The sequence below is a fragment of the Opisthocomus hoazin genome, chromosome 4, assembly GCF_030867145.1.
Source record: "Opisthocomus hoazin isolate bOpiHoa1 chromosome 4, bOpiHoa1.hap1, whole genome shotgun sequence".
Taxonomy (NCBI): Eukaryota; Metazoa; Chordata; class Aves; order Opisthocomiformes; family Opisthocomidae; genus Opisthocomus; species Opisthocomus hoazin.
This window is the reverse complement of record NC_134417.1, coordinates 18,179,787-18,199,608: the sequence shown is the minus strand read 5'-3', so window position 1 is coordinate 18,199,608 and position 19,822 is coordinate 18,179,787. Positions and strand designations below refer to the sequence as shown.

The window sequence follows — 19,822 nt, the reverse complement described above, 5'->3', positions numbered from 1 at the left end:
AGTCTAAGCTACAGTCTATTTTAGGTAGGACAGGAAAGGTTTCCTCTTTGTTTTACCTTGCTTGTCCTCATAACACCCCTTTCTATACTCCCTCCACCTTAAATGATAGTTAAAATATGTGGACCAAAATGAAAAAAAGAGAATCAACTACTACATCTTTCAGAAACACTTTGGCAAGTACACATTGAACAGTTAATCTTTCCTTGTAAATCAAGCCCTCATCTCCCAGAATATTTTTGTTAGTCTTTTCCAGACTGCTCCACTTCTTATCCACGCTGTGATAACTCCAAGCACAACTCTGCCTTACACAAAATACCTGCATGTTCGCCATCTATATTATGATTTTTTTTTTCCATTTTAGAGAGTGAGGATCTAAGAATAACCTGGGAACAAGGATCCAATCACCCAAAAACTTCAGGGCAGATGGACAGTTTCAAAGTATGCTTTGGACCACTTGGCTCCCAGCGTTCAGGATCAGAATGGAGCCACGAGGAAAACGTTGTTCCTTCTAATGACCAGCCTGTCCTAGTGAACCATCACCAGCCCTGAAATAGCGTGGTGGGGATATAGCGCCTCACCTACTGAAGAGGTTCTGGGTTTCTTCATCTACAGCATCAGAGACAAATACCTGGGTTGACACCAGGACCTGGATCCTTCATCTGCTACGTACCTTTGTGCTCTCTGCCCCATAGTGAGAGAAGGGCACCAGCAAAGCACCGATAGCAAGGAAAGTGGCAGTATGAGGCACACCTGAACTGCGTCACTTAACATCTGCAAACACGAGAGGACAGGGCACTTTCTTCTGCTCATCAAAAGGCCACCTTGTGATCCAGTGGAATCCAGTAAGAAACAGACAAATTCTCAAATTGATTTATGATTTTATTCTCATCTCTGTCTGTTAAGCTCTCCATTTCTCTCCATAAAATAGGCAGCCAGGCAGGAACAAGACTGTATGTATAACAACCTAGTTGCAGAATTTATTACTGTTTTCCACAACTAAACAAATTATTTACTAAGCAAGCTTCGTTTTGGTGGCCTACAAGATCAGCACACAATAATCCTGTGCAACTACACACCACCAATTCCGCTTGAAGCTGCACTTCCAATGACCACATGCGCCTTCCTGTAAGGAAAAACCCCAGTGAAGTTGCCAGTGTGTCTATGTAGACCAGCCACTGGTAACAACAGCATCTAAGAGCAAAGACCATGCATCATTTTGCACAAAACAGTGTCATCACAATTGCCATAGCTACAGTGTAGCAGAAAATGTTATGAAAACAGAGAGGAGGGCCTGAAGAAGCCAACCAGAAGCAAGGAGCTGAATCGCATCACTCTTACAGGAGCACCGTGTTTATTCAGAGTTTTACTTACTCAGCTAATGGATGAGGATGGAGCTAACATGAGCTCTCCTCACTGGTCCAAGAAAGGTATTGTTCCCCAGACTGCCTGGACAGCAGAAGTACCCAGAGCAGGCACGGCCATCATCACCAACTTCTGGAATCAATCCTGTTAGAGAGGAACTAGATCTGATATCCTTAGATATCACTGAGTAATCCTTTGTATGTCTTGTACCTCCCTATGAAGAACATTAAATTAGTCATAGAACAGCTCAGTGAGAGGGCAGAGATCATAATCAGGCCCTGTTTGTGTGTCTACTCCACACGAATATAACAGTCAGGACTGTAGCAATGTTGCTTATACATTTGGTAAACAAGTCATTTCTCAGTTTCCATCAGAAACCAGAGCATTTTTACATATCCTATTATAGCTGAGTAAGTCTTGCTCTACTTAACACTAGCTTTTTGTAGTGGAAAATCTCCAGGAAACAAGTTGTTTAACAATGTTTTATCTGACTTGCACTCATTTCTAACTAAAGTTGTCCACCTGCCCTGGAAAGACATCTGTTTCAGAGGCTGACTGCTTTCCTCTGACACCCCTTGCACAGCTCAAGGCTGCCATTTTTACCATCGCTTCTAATTTTATCAGCCATAAATAATCTCCTCGGGCATCTACACCACAGAGCACACTGTCAAACCTTTACTATAAGCACTGCTAATCCCTGTTACCAGCTGTAACACTCCTCAAGAAAGAAATGAATAGCAGGCAGAACTGCAGTGGAGGTACTGTCCTGCTGCCAGTGCTTTCCAGCTACAAACAGTGTTAAGACCAGAGCTTCCCTTCACAGTGGACACAGGGACACAGCAGAGCACCTCCACTCCTTCCTCCCTTATCAACCAAAGGAAGCATGCTTCTTTTCTGAATGGGCAGCCAAAATCACAATTTAGCCTTCAATAACTTGGATAGCTTTAGGTCAGTTGCAATTGAGGTCACATGCTGAAATACCAAGATGCAAATTTTAGCTGAAAGCTTCATTGCACTCTCAGTGCTCTTTGCCTGCAGGAGCAAAGTTCATTAACTGTGCCCTGCAAGGGAAACAAGTGAGCATTAATTGTCTCCTACCAGTGCAGTGGATCCTTGCTGTCCCCCAGTCTGATGCTCTCCAGGCCTTTTAGCAGTCAGAAGTAGCACTCACGCTCCTCAAGGGAGGAATGGACAGTTGTGCTGCCATTCAGAGGAACCTCAGCAGAGAAATGGGCTGATGGGAATCTCATGAAGCTCAAAGGGAAAAGCAAAATCCTGCACATGGGGCGGAATAAACCCATGTACAAGTACAAGCTGGGGACCAACCAGCTGGAAAGCAGCTTCTCAGAAAAGGACCCAAGGTCCTGATAGACAAGATGAACGTGAACCAAAAACATGCCTTTGCAGCAAAGGCAGCCAAGGGCCTCCTGGGCTGCTTTAGGAAGTGCTGTCAGCAGGTCACGAGGTGCAGTTCTTCGATCCTTCCCCTGTACTTGGCACTGGTGAGACCACAGCTGGAGTGCTGCATCCAGTTCTGGGCTCCCCAGTACCAGGAAGAGATCAACATACTGGCGCAAGTTTGCTGAAGGCCCTCGATGATGATTAAGGAATTGAAGCATCCAGCCTACAAAGAGAGGCTGAGAGACAGGATTGTTCAGACTCGAGAAGCTAAGGCTCAGGCAGGGAGATCTTATCTGTGTGAAGATATACCTGATGGCAGGGAGTAAAGTAGCCAAAGCCAGACTCTTCTCAGTGGTATCCAGTGACAGGACAAGAGGCAATAGGCACAAAATACAGCAGAGTCCATTTAAAGGTAAAAATCCCCCACCTTTTTACTGTTAGGGTGATTGAACTCCAGAACATGTTGCTCAGAGAGGTTGTAAAATCTCCATCTTTGGAGACATCCAAAACCCAACGGGACACAACCCTGAGCAGCCTGCTGTAGTTGACCCTGCTATGAGCAAGGAGGTTGGAGTAGATCTCCAGAGGTAACTTCCAACCCCAACCATCTGCTGATTATTAGGAGTTCAGAGCTGCTCAGTTGAAGTCAGTCAGTTTCTGCTCCTCAGACCACAACCATCTTGTAGATATTTCAGAGTTTCTTGCCACAGCACCCTTTCTCTGCTCAGTATTTTTAGCTCATTGTTTTGTATTTTGCCAGCTGAGAAACTGCAGTTTGTAATTTTACCTTCAGCTTCATATTTCTTCTTAAAAGTGAATACAATGTCCTGTTTATAATAATAAAATCACTAGTTGGCAGGATGACATCAAATGGAAAAAGAGAAAGCAACTGGAAAATTTAGAGCAAGCAATTTTGAGTGCCAAGTTTCACATTTGTAATCGTCCAGCGGAGGTCAACAGGCTCACTTATTATTCGGCAAATGGTAAAGAAATAGATATCCTCAAGCTCTTCCATGTTAGACTATATAAACCTTCTCTACTCGAAAAGGCTCTAGAGCTTTCCAAAAGAGTGATGTTATACATTTTCCACAGTCACACCAACAATGGGAGACAAGCAAAAGGCAGAACTGCTTTGCAAAGAGCGGCCTTTTTTCTCTCTCCAATATTTAGGTTTTTGCTTCCCACTATGATCGGACTTTCCTGGCTTTAGTTTCTTGTCCCAGTTAAGCAGTAAAGGAAACAAAAAGATATGAATGAAATTAGAAACATTTGGAATGAGACTTAGAAATAGCTTTTGGGTTTCTTAGATTCCTGGCTACACACCTCTTCAAATGGCCTCCTCCTCCAGCCCCCGTCTCCTGCACCCACCTCTGAAATTTGCATTTCCTCCTGCGCCCTGACCCCTCTGCTGTTCAGGGGCTATATTTTGTCCCGCACCTTCGAAACACTACATGCAAAGCAAAGCAAACACGGAAATGAAAATTACATGTTGAAACACTGGAAAAGACCGGAAAACGGTTGAAACTTTGCACCCATCAAGGTTTGTCTCTATGACACTAATCCTCCAATGTTTCTCTAAAAGCAGAAACCAAACACTTCTCAAACTTCTAACGAAAAAATATCAATTCCACTCAACCTGAATAATAAAATGAGAAAGCTGGTCCTATCTGTATGATCACATCTAAAGCCTCTGCAAGGGAAGTTTCCTCAACCATGCTATTCTGATACTTTATAAAACTTCATGCTCTCTATAAAACACAACTGCAGTAAGCAATGCCAACACCTAGTACTTGCCTGGTGCTTTTCATCAGAAGTTTTTTGGTGCTCTTTACAAACAAGTAAGCTGGGAGTGCCAGTGAAATACTTGCCTAATTTTACACATAGATAAACCCATGCAGACAAAAAGCGGATGACAATGGCAAAACTGCACTAGTGGCAGAGCAGAGAGTTAAATCAGCTAAAAGATTTCAAAGCCATCCACGAGGTCTGGATCTTTTCTGCCTTAAGTAATATTAAAATATTATGTAAACCTTTCTTTGTGAGCCATTACTGGAGAAATGAGAAAAAAAAAAGATCTCTTGGAAGCAATTCTGCACAGGCTATGTAGGTGAGATCACAGTTGCTATCCAAACAGACCATGCATGGCAAGAACAGGCTTCCTGTAAAGCTGAAAGACTTGCAGGAGGATCAAGGAACATATTTACAAGATGGCATGGACAAACTATCCTTCCCTCCTCTTGCCCAGCCTCAGCAGCTTGGTGAAACACATTGTCTCACTTTCAGCTAAAACCACACTCACAAATGCCTCCGGTGCAGAACCTCTACCTCCGTGCTCTATACACTGACTCACGAATAGACCGACCACACTCGGGACTCCGGTTAGCAGAACACAGAAGTTGCCTTTTGAGGAGGAGAGGGTTGTGTCCCATGGTGAAAGGAAACAATGAAAAGTTACCTCAGGAAGAGAAAACACCCGAAAACCCAAGACTTTGCTCCGGTCTCGGTTCCAAACCCCATGCATGACACTAGAAAATTCACAGCACTGTGTTACAGAACTGGAAAGGATTTACTGGAGATAAAGTATTACAACCTGAACTCTAATATGTGTTTACCCTCATCCCATGAGCAATGTGTAAACTGAATTAGGATGAGCTGAAACAGACATGTTAACACTTCTGAATAGGAGAAAAGATAAGGCTTTATTTCTCTGTAATTTATGTTATATGGTACTCTCAGAGTACTGTACAGTAATCTGGGAAGCCTGAGAGATCAACATGCACAAAGTACAGCAAAGATTGGCACTCACAGAGGCAAGTGCCATTGAATGTGGTGTGAACTCCCCTGGAAAACAGGGCACAACTCCCTTGTGCACCCAGACCAGACACCCAGGTTCAGGTGTCTTCCTCTGGATGCCAGCCGTGGCCAGTGTGTCCCAGCAGTTTGTACCACCCCGCAGACCACAACACACTTACTGATGACAATATGAAAGCTAATATTTAATACCAAGCTAACGCCGAGCTACCTTGGGACTTGTCAAGAACAGTTTCTCAAGGTCTGACGGGTGAGACCAGAAGAGATGGCAGACAGGTCTCCAACTGCAGGACTCCACTCAGCTATAATTCATGCTACATTTACTAATAAAACTTGTCTTTTTCTGGGTAGACAAACCTCTCACTGTGAGGAAACAAAAAATGAAGACTCATTTGTATTTCACTTTCCATAACTAGAAGTCTCATGTTATCTCCATATACGTTTAGATCACAGACTAGTTGGTCAGCGGTGTAGCAGTTGACATTAAAAGGATTAGTAGATTAAGCTCAAATAATTGTCTTAAAAACCTTGACTGTTAAATGTTTATATTTGAGGGGATCAAAAAGAAATCTACTTTGTAGTGTGGTCAGGAAGGGGCAGAGAGGGATTTAAATGGCTTAATTGCAAAACTGTTATCACCTTGATAAGTCCCAGTGTAATAATTCAGCAATAAAAGCAAGAAATGCACTTGGAATTTGTTTCCAAAACTGATTGTCTGACTGGAGACAAGTCAAGCTCTTTATTTGCTTAAAAGAATTTGGTCAGAAGAAACAGAATGCTACTGAAATGTAGTCAAGAATATAAAAATAAGCACTTTCCAGTGACTCCTGAACTGCAGCATTCAGTATCTTGGAGTTTTTTTAAAGCTACTTGAAGCCTACAGTCTGGATCTGGTATCCGAGTGTTACCACTAGTCAATCAGGAGTGTGAATCTCCATTGTATGACAATGAAAACCCAGTAAAGCTGAAGCAGTAAGGAGGTTGCAGGCTACAGTGCAGGGTTAGGTCCAAACTAACATCTGGAGTCCAGGTACAGATACAAATGGCTGCAGTTTCACTGCTCAAATCACTAATGTCCATGCCAGTTGCACAGATGAACTAAGAGAGAGAGCAGCTTGACACATACATGAAGGCGCTTGTACCAGTCTTGAGGAATCAGGCTCACGGGGCTGTTTCACCTCAGCAATATGCAAGAAAGCAATGACTCTGCCAACGGAGACAGGATGCTTCGGCATAACCAAGGGTGGGAGTGGAACACACCACACCATCTTAATAATGCCATTCTTGTTTTGCTTTCTTGTACCTTCCTTTATTGCAAAGTGAGGTTTTAAATAAATTTCTTTTGTCTTTATACCTTTCCTAGTAAAGATGTCTCAGAAATCTAACACTTTGAAGTGCAGCAAACCCACTAGTTTTGGGTAATCCAGCAGTGTCCAAGTGTCTACCACCCAACGGAGCGTGGAGTTCCTGAAAGCTGACGGGAGCATCACTAAGTTGCAGGGATGGCTAAGGTGAGGTAGGTGGACAGCACAGAGCTGCCAGGCTGCAGGGAGGGACTGCGTCTGCCAGGTGCTAATCTGATCAAGAGCCGTCATAAACTCCACAGGACACCGGTTCTTCAAAACAGAGAAAAATGTTGAGACTAGACAGGAAAACGCAGGACAGCCTCTACCTATGCTTAAGTTTCAAAGTAACAATGTCCAAGATCATTTGATCTGCCAGGCATTCAGAAAATCTCTGCTATAAAACTACCACTAAAATACGTAATACATTCCAGACAAAAACATAAAGCTTTCAGGTTAGGTGCCAAACACCAAATTTTCAGTTTTCAATAGCTCTTTTGGCCTCTTTGCCTCACAAAATACTTCTCCAAATTACTGATCTTCTGGGTTCGTAGGTACTTTCAGAAGGTGTTTCTTCTCATGCTAGCACAGGTAACTTGTAGTATGGTACATGTAATACAGTTAGTGCCTTTTCAAAGCGTGATGAAAGCAAAACAAAACACAATAACCCTGCACCAACCAAAGACGCAGAGTCAGACCCTGCTTTTTGTTGTTACCTTAAATCTCTTCTTTTGGCCAGCTCTCCTGGTGAGATAACCCAGGGCAGGCTCTGGGGAAGACATTCCAGGGCTTCAGGGGAAAAGTCAGAGAAATCCACACCGTACTCCGTCAGGATCCCTTCTGTTTCCGGCTCAATCTCCCCGGCCTGCCCCAGACTTTTGGCCAGCTGCCTGCAAAAAGAAAGAAAGGGATGCTTTTTTAAAGTGTATAATTACTACTGTCATGTCGTTACTGTCCCCGCAGAGAGGCTGCTGAGCCCTCAAACGTTCTCTTTCACCCATTCACTTCTCCCTGAGTTTTGGCAGAGGACTTCGCAGGAATTCAGACCATACCATGACTTACGTCTGACGGAGATGCAAAACACTAGCCAGATGGTACCCTGGGCTGTTTTGTGCATCTCATTTTAAGGAGACATTTCATATTATTAGGTTTTTGCAGAGGTAAGAAAGTGTCAAATTTTAGACAAAAATACATTCAACAAGGATAAGAAAAGCACAGCCCTTTGCACAGGCAGCTCCAACTTTACACATGGCTGGTTCCCTTGAGATCCCCCTTCCTCTCCTCACTACCGAAAAATATGACTCACTCTCCACTCCGAAACAGAGAACAGGTTCCCCCCAGACAGCTCCGCAGAAGACAGCTCCCAGGGAGCTCAGCGCACTGCTCTCCATCCCAAAGGATACGGCCTCTGTCTGGCAAACCGACGCCCTGTGAAGACCTTGTAGGGTGTGAGAACCCTTACTGCCTTCCTTACAGGAGTCACACACACCAACATGCCCGCAGATTGACTTTCCAACCATTTGCTAGGCTCTTCCCAGGACCTAAACATTCCCAGTAGTTTGTCCCTCCTGCTCCAGCTAAGCAGAAGCCACCGAGCCAGGAGTGAACTGGAGAGGAGCCAACAATCTAGAAGCAATTCGCAGACAGGGGAAACTGTCCCCCACATGCTAATAGTCTTTGATGAAGTATTCAGCACATGTGTGGATGAGGCTGTTGCTCTATTATGCTCAGAGAAAGTTTCCATCTGCTCCAGTGCAAACCCCAGCATGCATTTGTCCAAGAGCTCTGGTGTCAAACCAGCGTTCGGCTCTGGACACGGCACGCAAACTGGGACTCCCAAGGAGTAGGACATTTGTTCCCTCCCTACCTGGTTACAAATACTACACGAGAATCTGTGTCCCATGGTGGCTCCCCTTGTCCCCTCTCTCACCCCCAGACTGCTCTACAGTATATACAGTACATAGAGGTAAATTTGTAAGTTTTTTTTTTTAACGTACTGCCATTAGAGCAAATGGCACATTACAGCCAATAGAGATAATGCTCCCGACCCAAGGAAATTGCAACTGAAATTAAGGCAAATCTATCAAATTATGACACAAAAGAGAGGGGTAATAACACAGTGCAAAACCAGCCACTCTAATAAGTGTTTTTCCACTGCATAAAATACACAATCATTATATTGATCCTTCTGCTTTAATTCCAATGAGTGAGAACAGGCACTAATTACTTTCCTAAATGGGGGCCAAAACAGTGCACTTGTCATTTGGACGAGCAAGACACTCTCAGGGCTTCAAATGTGCCATAAACCCACAGAACAAACCCCATCCGCATAGCACAAGCGAGCCCATCTTCTTTATGGGAGCACAGCCATCTCCCCTCACAATGGGAAGGGCTGCGTAATAAACCTGTCACATTGTGTAATACGCTGGAAAGGATCGCGCGCTTCGTGGCGTGCTAAATTGTAGAGTTCACATTGCCTAGCTTTAAAATAAAAATGAAAACAAGGATAAAAGATATTTTCCTCTATTGTTTCAATTTCATGTACAAACTGTATGGCAGAAATACGCGCGCGTTTGGCATCGAGGCTGAGCTCTCTGTTCCTGCAGCTTGGTCCCAGTCTGATCCTTATTTTAATGTAAATAAATGAGGCATCAGTTTTATCTCCTCCTCTCTCAGCAGTAACAATAAACCAGAGAAATTACCACTTCATTACCAACATCTAGCACGGAGCTGGGAGACTGGGCAAGGACAAGCCCATGGGTCCACAGGACCACCAGCACCACTCAGGATGGACTGAGGAAAAAAAAAAGAAAAAAAAAAGAAAAAAAAAAGAAAAAAAAAAGAAAAAAAAAAGAAAAAAAAAAGAAAAAAAAAAGAAAAAAAAAAGAAAAAAAAAAGAAAAAAAAAAGAAAAAAAAAAGAAAAAAAGGAAAAAAAAAAAGAAAAAAAAAAGGAAAAAAAAAAAAAAAGAAGAAAGAGAGAAGGTGTTGCCCTACCAAAAAGAAATGGCAAGAGCTTGAGTCTCAGGTGCTCGTTCTCTTGGAAGGGCCGAGCTGGGAAGTGCACCAGGAGGGCGGCTGGACATCTGCACAGCAAGTCATGGAAAGCACCTCTGAATGCCAGAGTGCTTTCCAGCTCAGTCTTGAAACCCATGTTCCCTTGATCCGTTTAATGAAATTAGATTATAAACCATAAGGGGTTTACCCAGAGGTTTGATATAGGACTAATATTTTTTTAATAGTAATTAACATTTGATTTACAGTGTTCCAGGGAACATTTCCCAAGTACCTTGAAATAAAAAGTGCACAACTGACTTTAATTGGGGCCTTGTTACAGTCACGCAGACATGATGACTTGCATCAGAGCAAAATCTGACAGGACAGCATGTGATCAAAGGTAACGCATATAGGATCACCGATGGCCTTGGAGTAAAAGCCAGGCTGTAAAAATCACTCATGGGGCTCCACGGCCACCAAAGGTAGCAAGAATAGTTCAAGAGGCTTATAAACAACCACAGGCACAGGGCCCAGCAGCAGCCAGACGCTCGCTCCCAGGGAGTCGTGGTGTCTGTGACACCCCAGGCTTGCGTGTATCTTTTTTTTTTTAAATGTTAAAAGGTAAAAAAAAAAAATATATAAAGGTTACAGACGTAAAACATTTCTGTGACGTGGATAGGGGAGCATTAGAGCATGCTGGAGGCTTCCTTGAATACCCTTGGACTGATGTCAGTGACAGCGGCAGCGTGCACCGACGGGAGCGTGCCATGGCCAGGGCGTTGGGCAGCACCCAGCACAGGGTACTGCTCCACAGCAGCCACGGCTGCAAGCTCATGACCTGCTCCGAGCTGCCGACTCACCGGAGCTTCACCTCCCAGGCGTGTGTGCCTGGGGCAGAGCCACTCTTATGCTGCCATCTTCCCTTCGGGGTGACACTGATCACGTCTAGTTGGCCACCCATTTCTACAAACATTCGGGCCCTCTCCGCTCCCCAGACTCAGCTGAAACCAGCCAACATGTTCAAAGGTTACACGATAAGAACTCTCCAGAAAGACAAAGCATAATTACACAAAGCTTGTTTCGTTTGGAAAGATGGGCAGGCTCCCAGATGGGAGTGAATAACTTCCCTGGGGACTTAACCTTACTCAGTCTCTCCTGGAGCAGACTTGTCCATAGTCATCCTACATGGAGGGTTTGTTTCAGCAGCAGCAGAACATCCTACACACCAATAAGCCACTGCTCCTAGAGGAAGCTTGTACAGGAGCAAGGGAGGGGACAGCAAGGAAGACCACCCGGCTGCTCCCACCGCTCAGGGCCTGGAGCTCACAGGCAGAGCTGCTCAGGCTTGGTAAAGCCCAGAGGTCCCAGTGGAGACAGTGAGATGGCTGCAGGGCTGAGCATCATGGAGACAGAGAGCTGTGTCATGAGAACCCAAGTGCCTGGGAGCACAGTTCAGCCCCACGCCACACACGGGGCCACTGGCCGTGGGAGCGCAGGAGCAGCACAGTGACCCCCACACCGGTGCCGCTATCCCACACCGGCGGGGCCATTCCACACTGCAGGGCGGGTCAGCGATCCGCTCTGCTGAGGGAACGCAGCTTCCCTGAGATACAGTCCCACCTGCAAAGAGATGTTTTTCCAAAAGAGCTACATTGCTCGGGGATCGGACCTTCCCTCGAGCCTTACAGTGAGCTACCCAAGGTATCTGGTCATTTACCCTCACACCAAATACATTTGTGAATTAAAAAAATTGAATAAAATGCCAGAGATGAAAGGAATTTAAGCCACTTGGATGGCTTTGGAAAGAGTGTCAAGTGAAAGAACATCCTGCAACGTTTCATTTTATTGCAAATGCCATGACAAATCTTGTCACCTTAACAGACCAGCATCTAAGGCCCTGAACTAGAATAGCCACAAGCCCCCAGGCAACACAGGGATTCTGTGTTTCACTACTGCTTTTTTTTTTTTAATAGTCTCATCAATCCCCATATGTGAGGGCAAAAAGATTCCACCTTAACCATCTCCAAAAGTGCAGAGGCATCTGGACTAACACTCCGAACAGTCCTGGACTCCAACATTGAAAAAGGTTCTATTACAGTACTTGTAATATTTATCTGGAAAAGAAGAATATTTTGGAGCTATTTTTCTTTACCTGCTGCCTGAAGCACGTACATTTAAATGGCATTTCACTGCCATGGTCAAATCACTTCACACGCAGGAGGAGCACAGCAGCACGAACTCAGTGCATCCCCAGCAGGACATGGAGACACGAGGTCCTCCCTGCTCCTTCCCAGCACAGTCGGGGTGACAGGGTGGCCTTCAGAGGGGACAGTGTCTCACTGGTGACCACCAGGTGGCAATCTCGACACAGAAACGCACCACCCCCCCCAAGGGGACCTCCAGGGACTGACAGGTTGCCCCTCTGCAGGTGACCACCCTGGGTGGTCAGTGCCACCGTCAAACTCTTGGCCAGGGCATCTCACTGCTCCAGCCACTTGCTGTCACGGTGAAGACCAGAATATGCTGTGAACTGTGCCTGGAAACCCGGCACTGAACTTCCCAAGGAAAAAGGAAAGCTGAGGAAGGTGTGTGACCAGCCTGGGGGAGTTCAGCTGCAGGACGGAGAGCACCTGGAAACACCAAAGGTGTCCGGGGGAAATGACTGCCAACTACAGAGGGACTTTTCCTTGTCATACTTCCAGCAGACTTCGACGGTGCAGTGATGACCTGCAGGCTCTTTAGTCCAGACACCTTCAAAACCATGGTGGTGCTGCCAAAGGGGTATCATGAAGTCTGTGGGCCGAACTCAGGCGTGCACAAGAAAGCTTAAAAATCTAAGCATGCCATGAGCTGCAGATCAACTGCTCATTTCTCCTTCAGCTGGGCCATGACTACTCACACGGCTTATAAACAAGCTTATAGGCTAGCCCAAATGCAAACAGGAACTTCTGGGGCCTTCAAGAGTTTTCCTTGTCTTTCAGTGTTTAAATGAGCACATATTTATAGTTAAAAACAAAATAAGTCACCGAGGTTTTATGCTCCCATCTCCACAAGGCACTTACTGAAGTGCAACCAAGTCCCAGAGGAAGCAGCTATGTGCGAAGACAATCATGGACATTTTCTTTCCTGACAACACCCTTTACATCTTGGAAAACTAAGAGCCAGATGAGAATATACAATGTTGTCAGAAGCACAGATTAAAGACACAAACATTAGCCAGTGAAAAAACGCATTAGCCCATCCTCCCAATTTCCCCCACTTCTGCTAAAAAGGGGGGGTTGTGCATGACAAGAAGCCAAGAGCACAATCACCCTCCAGTCTTTTCTCTATTGGAGTCAAAGACGACAAAGAAAAACTCTGCCAATAAGAAACTTAGTCATAGCGCAGTTCACAGCACAGCCAGCCCCTAGTTGAGTGGGGCTCAAAGGGAGGCCACTTCAGTTCACGCACTGCAGTTTAGCTGGGAAATACTGAGTGACTTAAGGGATCATGTGGCTCTCAAGGAGTACACGTGAAACTTGCTGTTACTGGGCACACAAAGCACCCACAACTGATAACAAACTTCAACCTCAGGGAAACAGGGACTTCAGTTTAGTTTACCCTTTAGTTCTAGGGCTGACAGATCTGTGAAAACATACTTACTCTTAAGAAAAAAAAAAAAAAAAAGTTTTACATAAGTTTTAAACTTTACCAGGAGTCTGAGCCAAGCACTCCAAAACCCATGGTGCTGACACTACTGTACGTCAGTTGTGCTACCCCATCAGACCAGCTTTGCAAGGGGAAGAGAAAGGTTGGGCTTTATGCCCAACTCCCACTACGGCACATGCTCCAGATTACATCCAGATCTCCCCCATCTGCAAAATTTGACCACAGCATTACAGGTCAGAGTTACCTACTCTGTATGACCAACTAAACCAGAATTACTCAGTTTTTGCCAAGATAACTGAATAGATGTATCAATGTCCACGATTTCTTACTGAGATCCACTCAATAGGAAACAATGTGGCCACTCCAAGGAGGCGCTTCGCACGCTGCAGCTATTCCCAAGAAAGGATGAAAATGCTGAAAACTATAAGGTCTTCCTCAAGGAAAGGCAAAATGAACTTGCCATCTGGATCCAGCCCAGCATAGGTCATTTGAGTAGCCCTGGCTTAAAATCTTCTCCTTCACGGTGGTGCCCGCAGTTTGAACTCTGGACAGCAATGGCTTCACAGTGTGTCCTGAAAAGCACTGAGTGCAACACCCTTCTCATCTGCTTCAGGAGTGAATGAATCTTCTCTTGATTTCTAGTATCCCTCCCTGAAGCAATGCAAATTTAAAACCACAAAAATCTGTGACTTTCTTCTACTTCTTACCAGTAAAGGCTTAAAAAACAAAGACGAGCCTCACAGCTACTGATCTTCTTCCTTTGGCAGAAATGAAATGCCTACATACTTTGTACTCTTCTTGTGCAAAGGAAGGAAAGGCTGAAAGACTGACAGCACCCTACGGTGCTTGTGCTGGTCAGGCTAAGTACCTGTGTATGCTCCCTCTAGACTGCAAGCTCTTCTGAGCAAAGACCGTAGGCTCATTGACGCTGTGATGTGCCAGCACACCGAAGCAAGCACCAAAAGAAACTAACATTCTGTAGCCATGAGACAAACGAGCGATGAGCTATCCTTACCCTCATCACCGTTTATCCACCAAATACCAGAGGGATACAAGACCCTTTTGTTAACAGATTCCTGTGCCTATCGCATGTATCAAATCAAGGGGAACCAAGAACTCCAACCAGAAATCTCAGCCATCTCTACTTCCAATGGCAGCCACATACCCTGTTGCAAAGTTGCTGTCTTCTTTCCAGTCCACTATGCGACAGATGAAGAGCATATTTGAATAGTCCTCAGGCCTGGTCACAAAGTCTGGAGGGCAATCAGCCAAGGACACGTAGGCCCTGGGCACTCTGTGGTCCACAGGTGAGAACATGGCACACCTCCTGAAGAGTTCACTGTTCTTGTCTGCCAGAAGCTTGATGAAGCCTGTAGCTGCTCGGGAATGCTTCTTTTCCAAAATACAGACCACCTGGAAGAGGCAAAGGTTTCTATAGTTAATACCTTCAGAGAAACTTATTTTCTTTAACAGAATAGGGATACACAGAAGCTTAGCAGAATATCTGGAAAAATGACAAGACGTATATCACGTTTTCCCTGTGTGTGTATACGTGCGTGTGCATTTTTTAACCAAGTACCTATTTACGATGTATTTTCCTTGCCATCTTGCTCATGGCTACAGAAGAGCTAAGTGCCTTCCAAGTGCTAGCTCTCTACAGCAATTTTCTTGATTACAGAACAAAACCAGACAAGAAGCAGATGCTTCCAAATGCAGGGAATTAGCCACCACATACAAGCAACTCCTGTAAAATCTTTCATTTGTATCCTCAGCCTGTGATTTCAACATTCAGCGCGGAACAAGCCAGTCCAAAAACGGTGCCGCTGGCGGATCCAACACTAACCACAGGAAAGGATGTGCTGTGGGGAATTTGGCAGTTCTCTCCTCCTCTTTGTGCTTTCTGAAGTTAGGGGTTATTTTACCTTTATACAAGATGGCTTTGAAAAGAATAATAAATTACAATATCACTAAATAATTGTTCCAGAGAGGTGTTCATCGAGGCTATATTTTTGTAGACCATAATAAATCATTGGGTAACAGAAATATTATAGTCGATTTCCTAAGCTTATACAGAAGAATCCTTCCAGAAGGTTTCAGGAGCTGCACCTCTGTGCGATTTTGAGCACTGCAATTGCCACGCTGGATGAGACCAGAGGGCAGCCCAGCCCAGAAGAGGGACCAGACCAGAAGCTGCAAGGGAAAGCAGAAGACGTGGAAGAGACCCGACCCAGCCTGACCCAATAGTCCTTTTCAGGTCTCTTAACATTCAGAGATTGGCTCAAATCTTGAACCAACAGCACTAGCAGTCTTTCCAATGTCTGTAAGAATTAATTCTGACAACTTTGGATATCCTGACACTCACATTAGTATTCAATCTTTTTCCTGAATCTTGCTAAGTAATTTTGCATAACAAACAAAGGGAATTTAAACTAGGATAATTGGTAAAAATAACAAGACACTTGATTTTTATCAGATCAGACAATTATTCTCTTTGAAATGGGGAATGACATTCAAAGATCAACAGATGGAGACTACTGGGAGGCCAGGGCCAGTCTCCTTCAGCCTTTGGGAGCACACACGTACTCGCCTGTCACTCTCCACGGAGTTACCTTGGCTGTCCTCTGGAGAAACTTATCCGGCAGGAGCCTGGGATCGTTCACCTTGGGTCCATCTTCTTGCTTTGTCCTGTGCACACCACCAATCCCAGCAGCCTTCGCTGCAACAAACACACACAACAGTTACTGTAGCACACAACAAATTCATGTCGGGCCTTTGCTGTAAACTACAACACAAGGTGCATGTAAGTGGACTTATTTGAAAGGAAAAAGATCTCTGAAGTATCAGAACAGCCAAGCATGAAGCATTTACTATTTCTCCAGACTACCACAGGGAGCAGATGTATGTTTCACTTACCATGCAGGTCTGCTAAAAACAACAGAAATCAAAATAAATCCCAACTTTACAAGTAGAACTATACCAGCCATAATAAACAAAATGGTGGAAAACACATTCTGTTCATTTAATACTAAGAACTACATTCATTTCCTGGCATTTCTTAGTTGAAGTCATTAACATTATATAAGTAGTCCTTTAAATACATACATCATTTGATATTTAATTTCCTTTAAAAATGTTATGCAAGGCATAAAATGCACGTTAATCTTTGAAACTGAAACCGTATCTACTAAGCTGACTCTCTTCAGTTGTGGACCAGGGTTATGAAAAAGTCTTATGAATCACTAAATACGACAACCAGCTCCCTCCTCCTGAAATCTCTTGACCAGATATCAATTAATATTTAAATCAACTGTCAACTAATTTCTAGTTTGTGATTTTCAGATATTCAAGTACCTCAGTTTGGAAGTATCTGCTATAGATGGCTGGCACACCGAATGCGTTTAGTGTTTACAAACATCCCAAGTGACCTTTGCCATGGAGAAGGCTGGGATCATTCCTCCCCGAGCTGCATCCCTACTGGGAGCCTGTGGTTACTGCTCTGACAGTTTTTTGGATGGAAACATCCACTTGCTCTTGTCTGGAAGGCTGGTGGGAGATGGCTGCCTTTATCCACTGGTATGGCAGTTGTATCCATCTCATGCACGTGTGCTAAAATTAGGCCCTGAGGGTTCAAAAGAAATTTTGCTTTCTGAAAGAGACCGTGACACCAACCGCAAGTTTCAAGGGACGTAGCTGTCACCATTTGCCTTAGAAGACATGAGATAAAGCAACTTTTCACTGCAGACCATGCTGCAGCAGGCTGATGGCACGCACACACGCCAGAAAGCCCCACGTAGAGCGGCGGTGACACGCAGACCCTGGCCCCCAGACGACACCCCTCTACCCCGCAGGGACCCTCGATGGCGGCTGCTGGTGGCAAGATGAATGGACAGGGCCGGGCTGCGGGAGGGGGGCAGCAGCTGCCAGCAGTGCCGGGGCGCTGGGGACTGGCGCTGGGGGGGCCGGGGCGGCAGCGGGGAGCAGCCGCTTGCCCCGAGGGGAACGGCTGGGCACCATCGACACCAGGGCACCGTCACAGATGGTCGTGCCGCCACGGACGGCCTGGGTTGCCTTCGGGCAGCATTACCCCAGCAGTCGTTTGACAATGACAGCTACCGCTCTAATGACAAACTCTGGTTCTCATATGCTGCTAATTATCCCCAGCTTCACCTTCTGATACAAAGCTCTTCAGACTTCGCCTCTTCCCAGAGATCATATTTTTCGGAAGAATCTAAGTGACTTTAATTTTATTTTATCTTTACTGACTTGCTAGCAAGGCTGAGAGGAGAATGGACAGATATTCAGTGGTTTAAATACCAATCTACTTTCCTAAAAAAAGCAGCAGTAGTAGCAGCTGCACATCCAAAAGCAGCAGCAGTAGCAAACCCACTTCTCTTCTACTGAAATAAACTCAGATTTGCCACCATCAGGGTTACTAAGGGATAAAACCACCCAGAGTTGCATGGTGACAAACAAGTTGTGGAAAAAAGTTGCTCAGATAATTATGAACAGTTTAAAAAGTGGAGATACCCAAGTCACACACCACATTTGCTTACCTCCTCCAATACCTTTGCCAGCATACAAGGCAATCAGTTAGTAAGGAATAAAAGCAAGGAGCTGTTTTGCTTTCTTAAAAGTTTTTAAGCCACAAGTTAATAGTCATAGTTTGTGGTGTGCCAACCATAAAGACAGCTCGGACAAAGAGCAGAATGACATGGGACAAAGAAACACTGGCAGGGGCCGAGGCCAAGGGGAGGTTGGTAGCCTTCCAAGGGCCATGCCTTCAGGCACACCTGCCACAAGCCCAGGGCTTTACTGGAGTGAACTCTCCTACACTGAATGGCATGTACTGGTTGGAAGAGAAACCAGATCGAAACATGCTGGGTAAAAAAGCAAGAGCAGCATTCGCTGCTCTTCCAGCACAGCAGAACAACAAGAGTGACTCAAGGTCCAGCAGGCAAGAATGAGAGAAGCACCAGGAGCCACACGAGGAACATGTCCTTGTTGGCACTGCCTTCATTCCACCTATCCTTCCAACACCTATTTCTCCAAAAAGTCGTGCTTTTTTTTTTTCATGGAAGCAGTTTTCCCTGTCAAAAAAGGAGCCAGCAGTGAAGTCCTCCGCACGTATCACACACACGCATGCAAAAGCACAGAAGCACCCAGAGGGAGCTGTCACAGGGAGCGCAGCAAATGCCTAGGATGAACAACATGCAGGGCTGGGCCATTACCCCCCATCTTGATGAAGCTGAGCCCCATGTGAACCCAGTACAGATACCAGAAAGCATCTAAATTCTCACTGTGGCATATGGTAGAACTTGCCTTTTTCCTTCACAAATGAAGCCTGGCTGGACAGTATCTCCTTCTTCAGGGGTCTCTCCAGTTTCAGCATCCCTCCCCAAAAATCCTGGGATTATTAGAGACTCCAGTAGACAGAGCTACAACTATACCCTCAACAGAAAGAAAGAAGGAAGCAAATCCCAGCCATCTGCTTATTCTTATCCATCTTCAACTTCAGTATCTAAAAGGTCATCACATACATTTGCTAATGGAGAATGCTCCTGAAACAAGGGACAGGGAAGAAGACAGACAAGGAACTCTGTACTCCTGGGGCCAAGAGATGTGGACTTCTCTATAGCCTGTAGCTGCTCCTTCTGAAGTCAAAATTCTGTTGGTACCAGGACTACATCTAATGCTCAGAGGTCCACAATAGCCAAGCACCAACAAAGAGGGTTCCCTGTGACAAACCCAGCTCAGAAAGGACAACTACCCAGATCCAGCATCCACCTGGCTCAGCTGTCAAACTACTGCGCAGAAACCTCAGTCTCAACAGCAACAATCTGCCATAAGAGTCTGGCACGTGAGTCCCCTAAATACACTTCTGCTAGTCCCTCTCCTTCATCGCACATCCCCCTTCCCCCCAGTGAAGCTGGAACTCGGTGGGTGGGCAGAGACGGGAGGCATCAGGGCCCCATGGAGACTGGTGAGCTGGAAGATCTGAGCCTGGAGATACAACAGGGCAGAGCCACAGAGGCAATACTTAAGGAGAGTTAACTTGGGAGAGGAGCAGGATTTTTAGCAGGGGAGGTGGGAAGAAACTCTTTGCATTAAGCCAAACTAAAAATGAATTATTCTGACCCCTTTACTGCAGTGGTTATCCAATGACCATTCAATATTTCCACCCTGGGCAAAGACATGTTTTCTGAGAAAGATTTACTATGTTAGCTTGGGCAGTATTTCATAAGCTTATCTTACAGTGAAAACA

The 19,822-nt window shown here is 45.2% G+C and overlaps 1 protein-coding gene across 2 annotated transcripts in view; it reads right to left on the bottom strand.

Moving 5' to 3' along the window:
* Positions 1-19,822, bottom strand: part of DIS3L2 (DIS3 like 3'-5' exoribonuclease 2) — a 200,706-nt gene that overhangs the window by 106,236 nt on the left and 74,648 nt on the right. For both annotated transcript variants that reach the window (XM_075418170.1, XM_075418171.1), the window contains 3 exons: positions 16,170-16,276; positions 14,726-14,973; positions 7,634-7,807 (listed from right to left, as the gene is read on the bottom strand). In XM_075418170.1, coding sequence (XP_075274285.1) covers positions 7,634-7,807; positions 14,726-14,973; positions 16,170-16,276 — 529 coding nt within the window. The remainder of the gene's footprint in view (positions 1-7,633; positions 7,808-14,725; positions 14,974-16,169; positions 16,277-19,822) is intronic.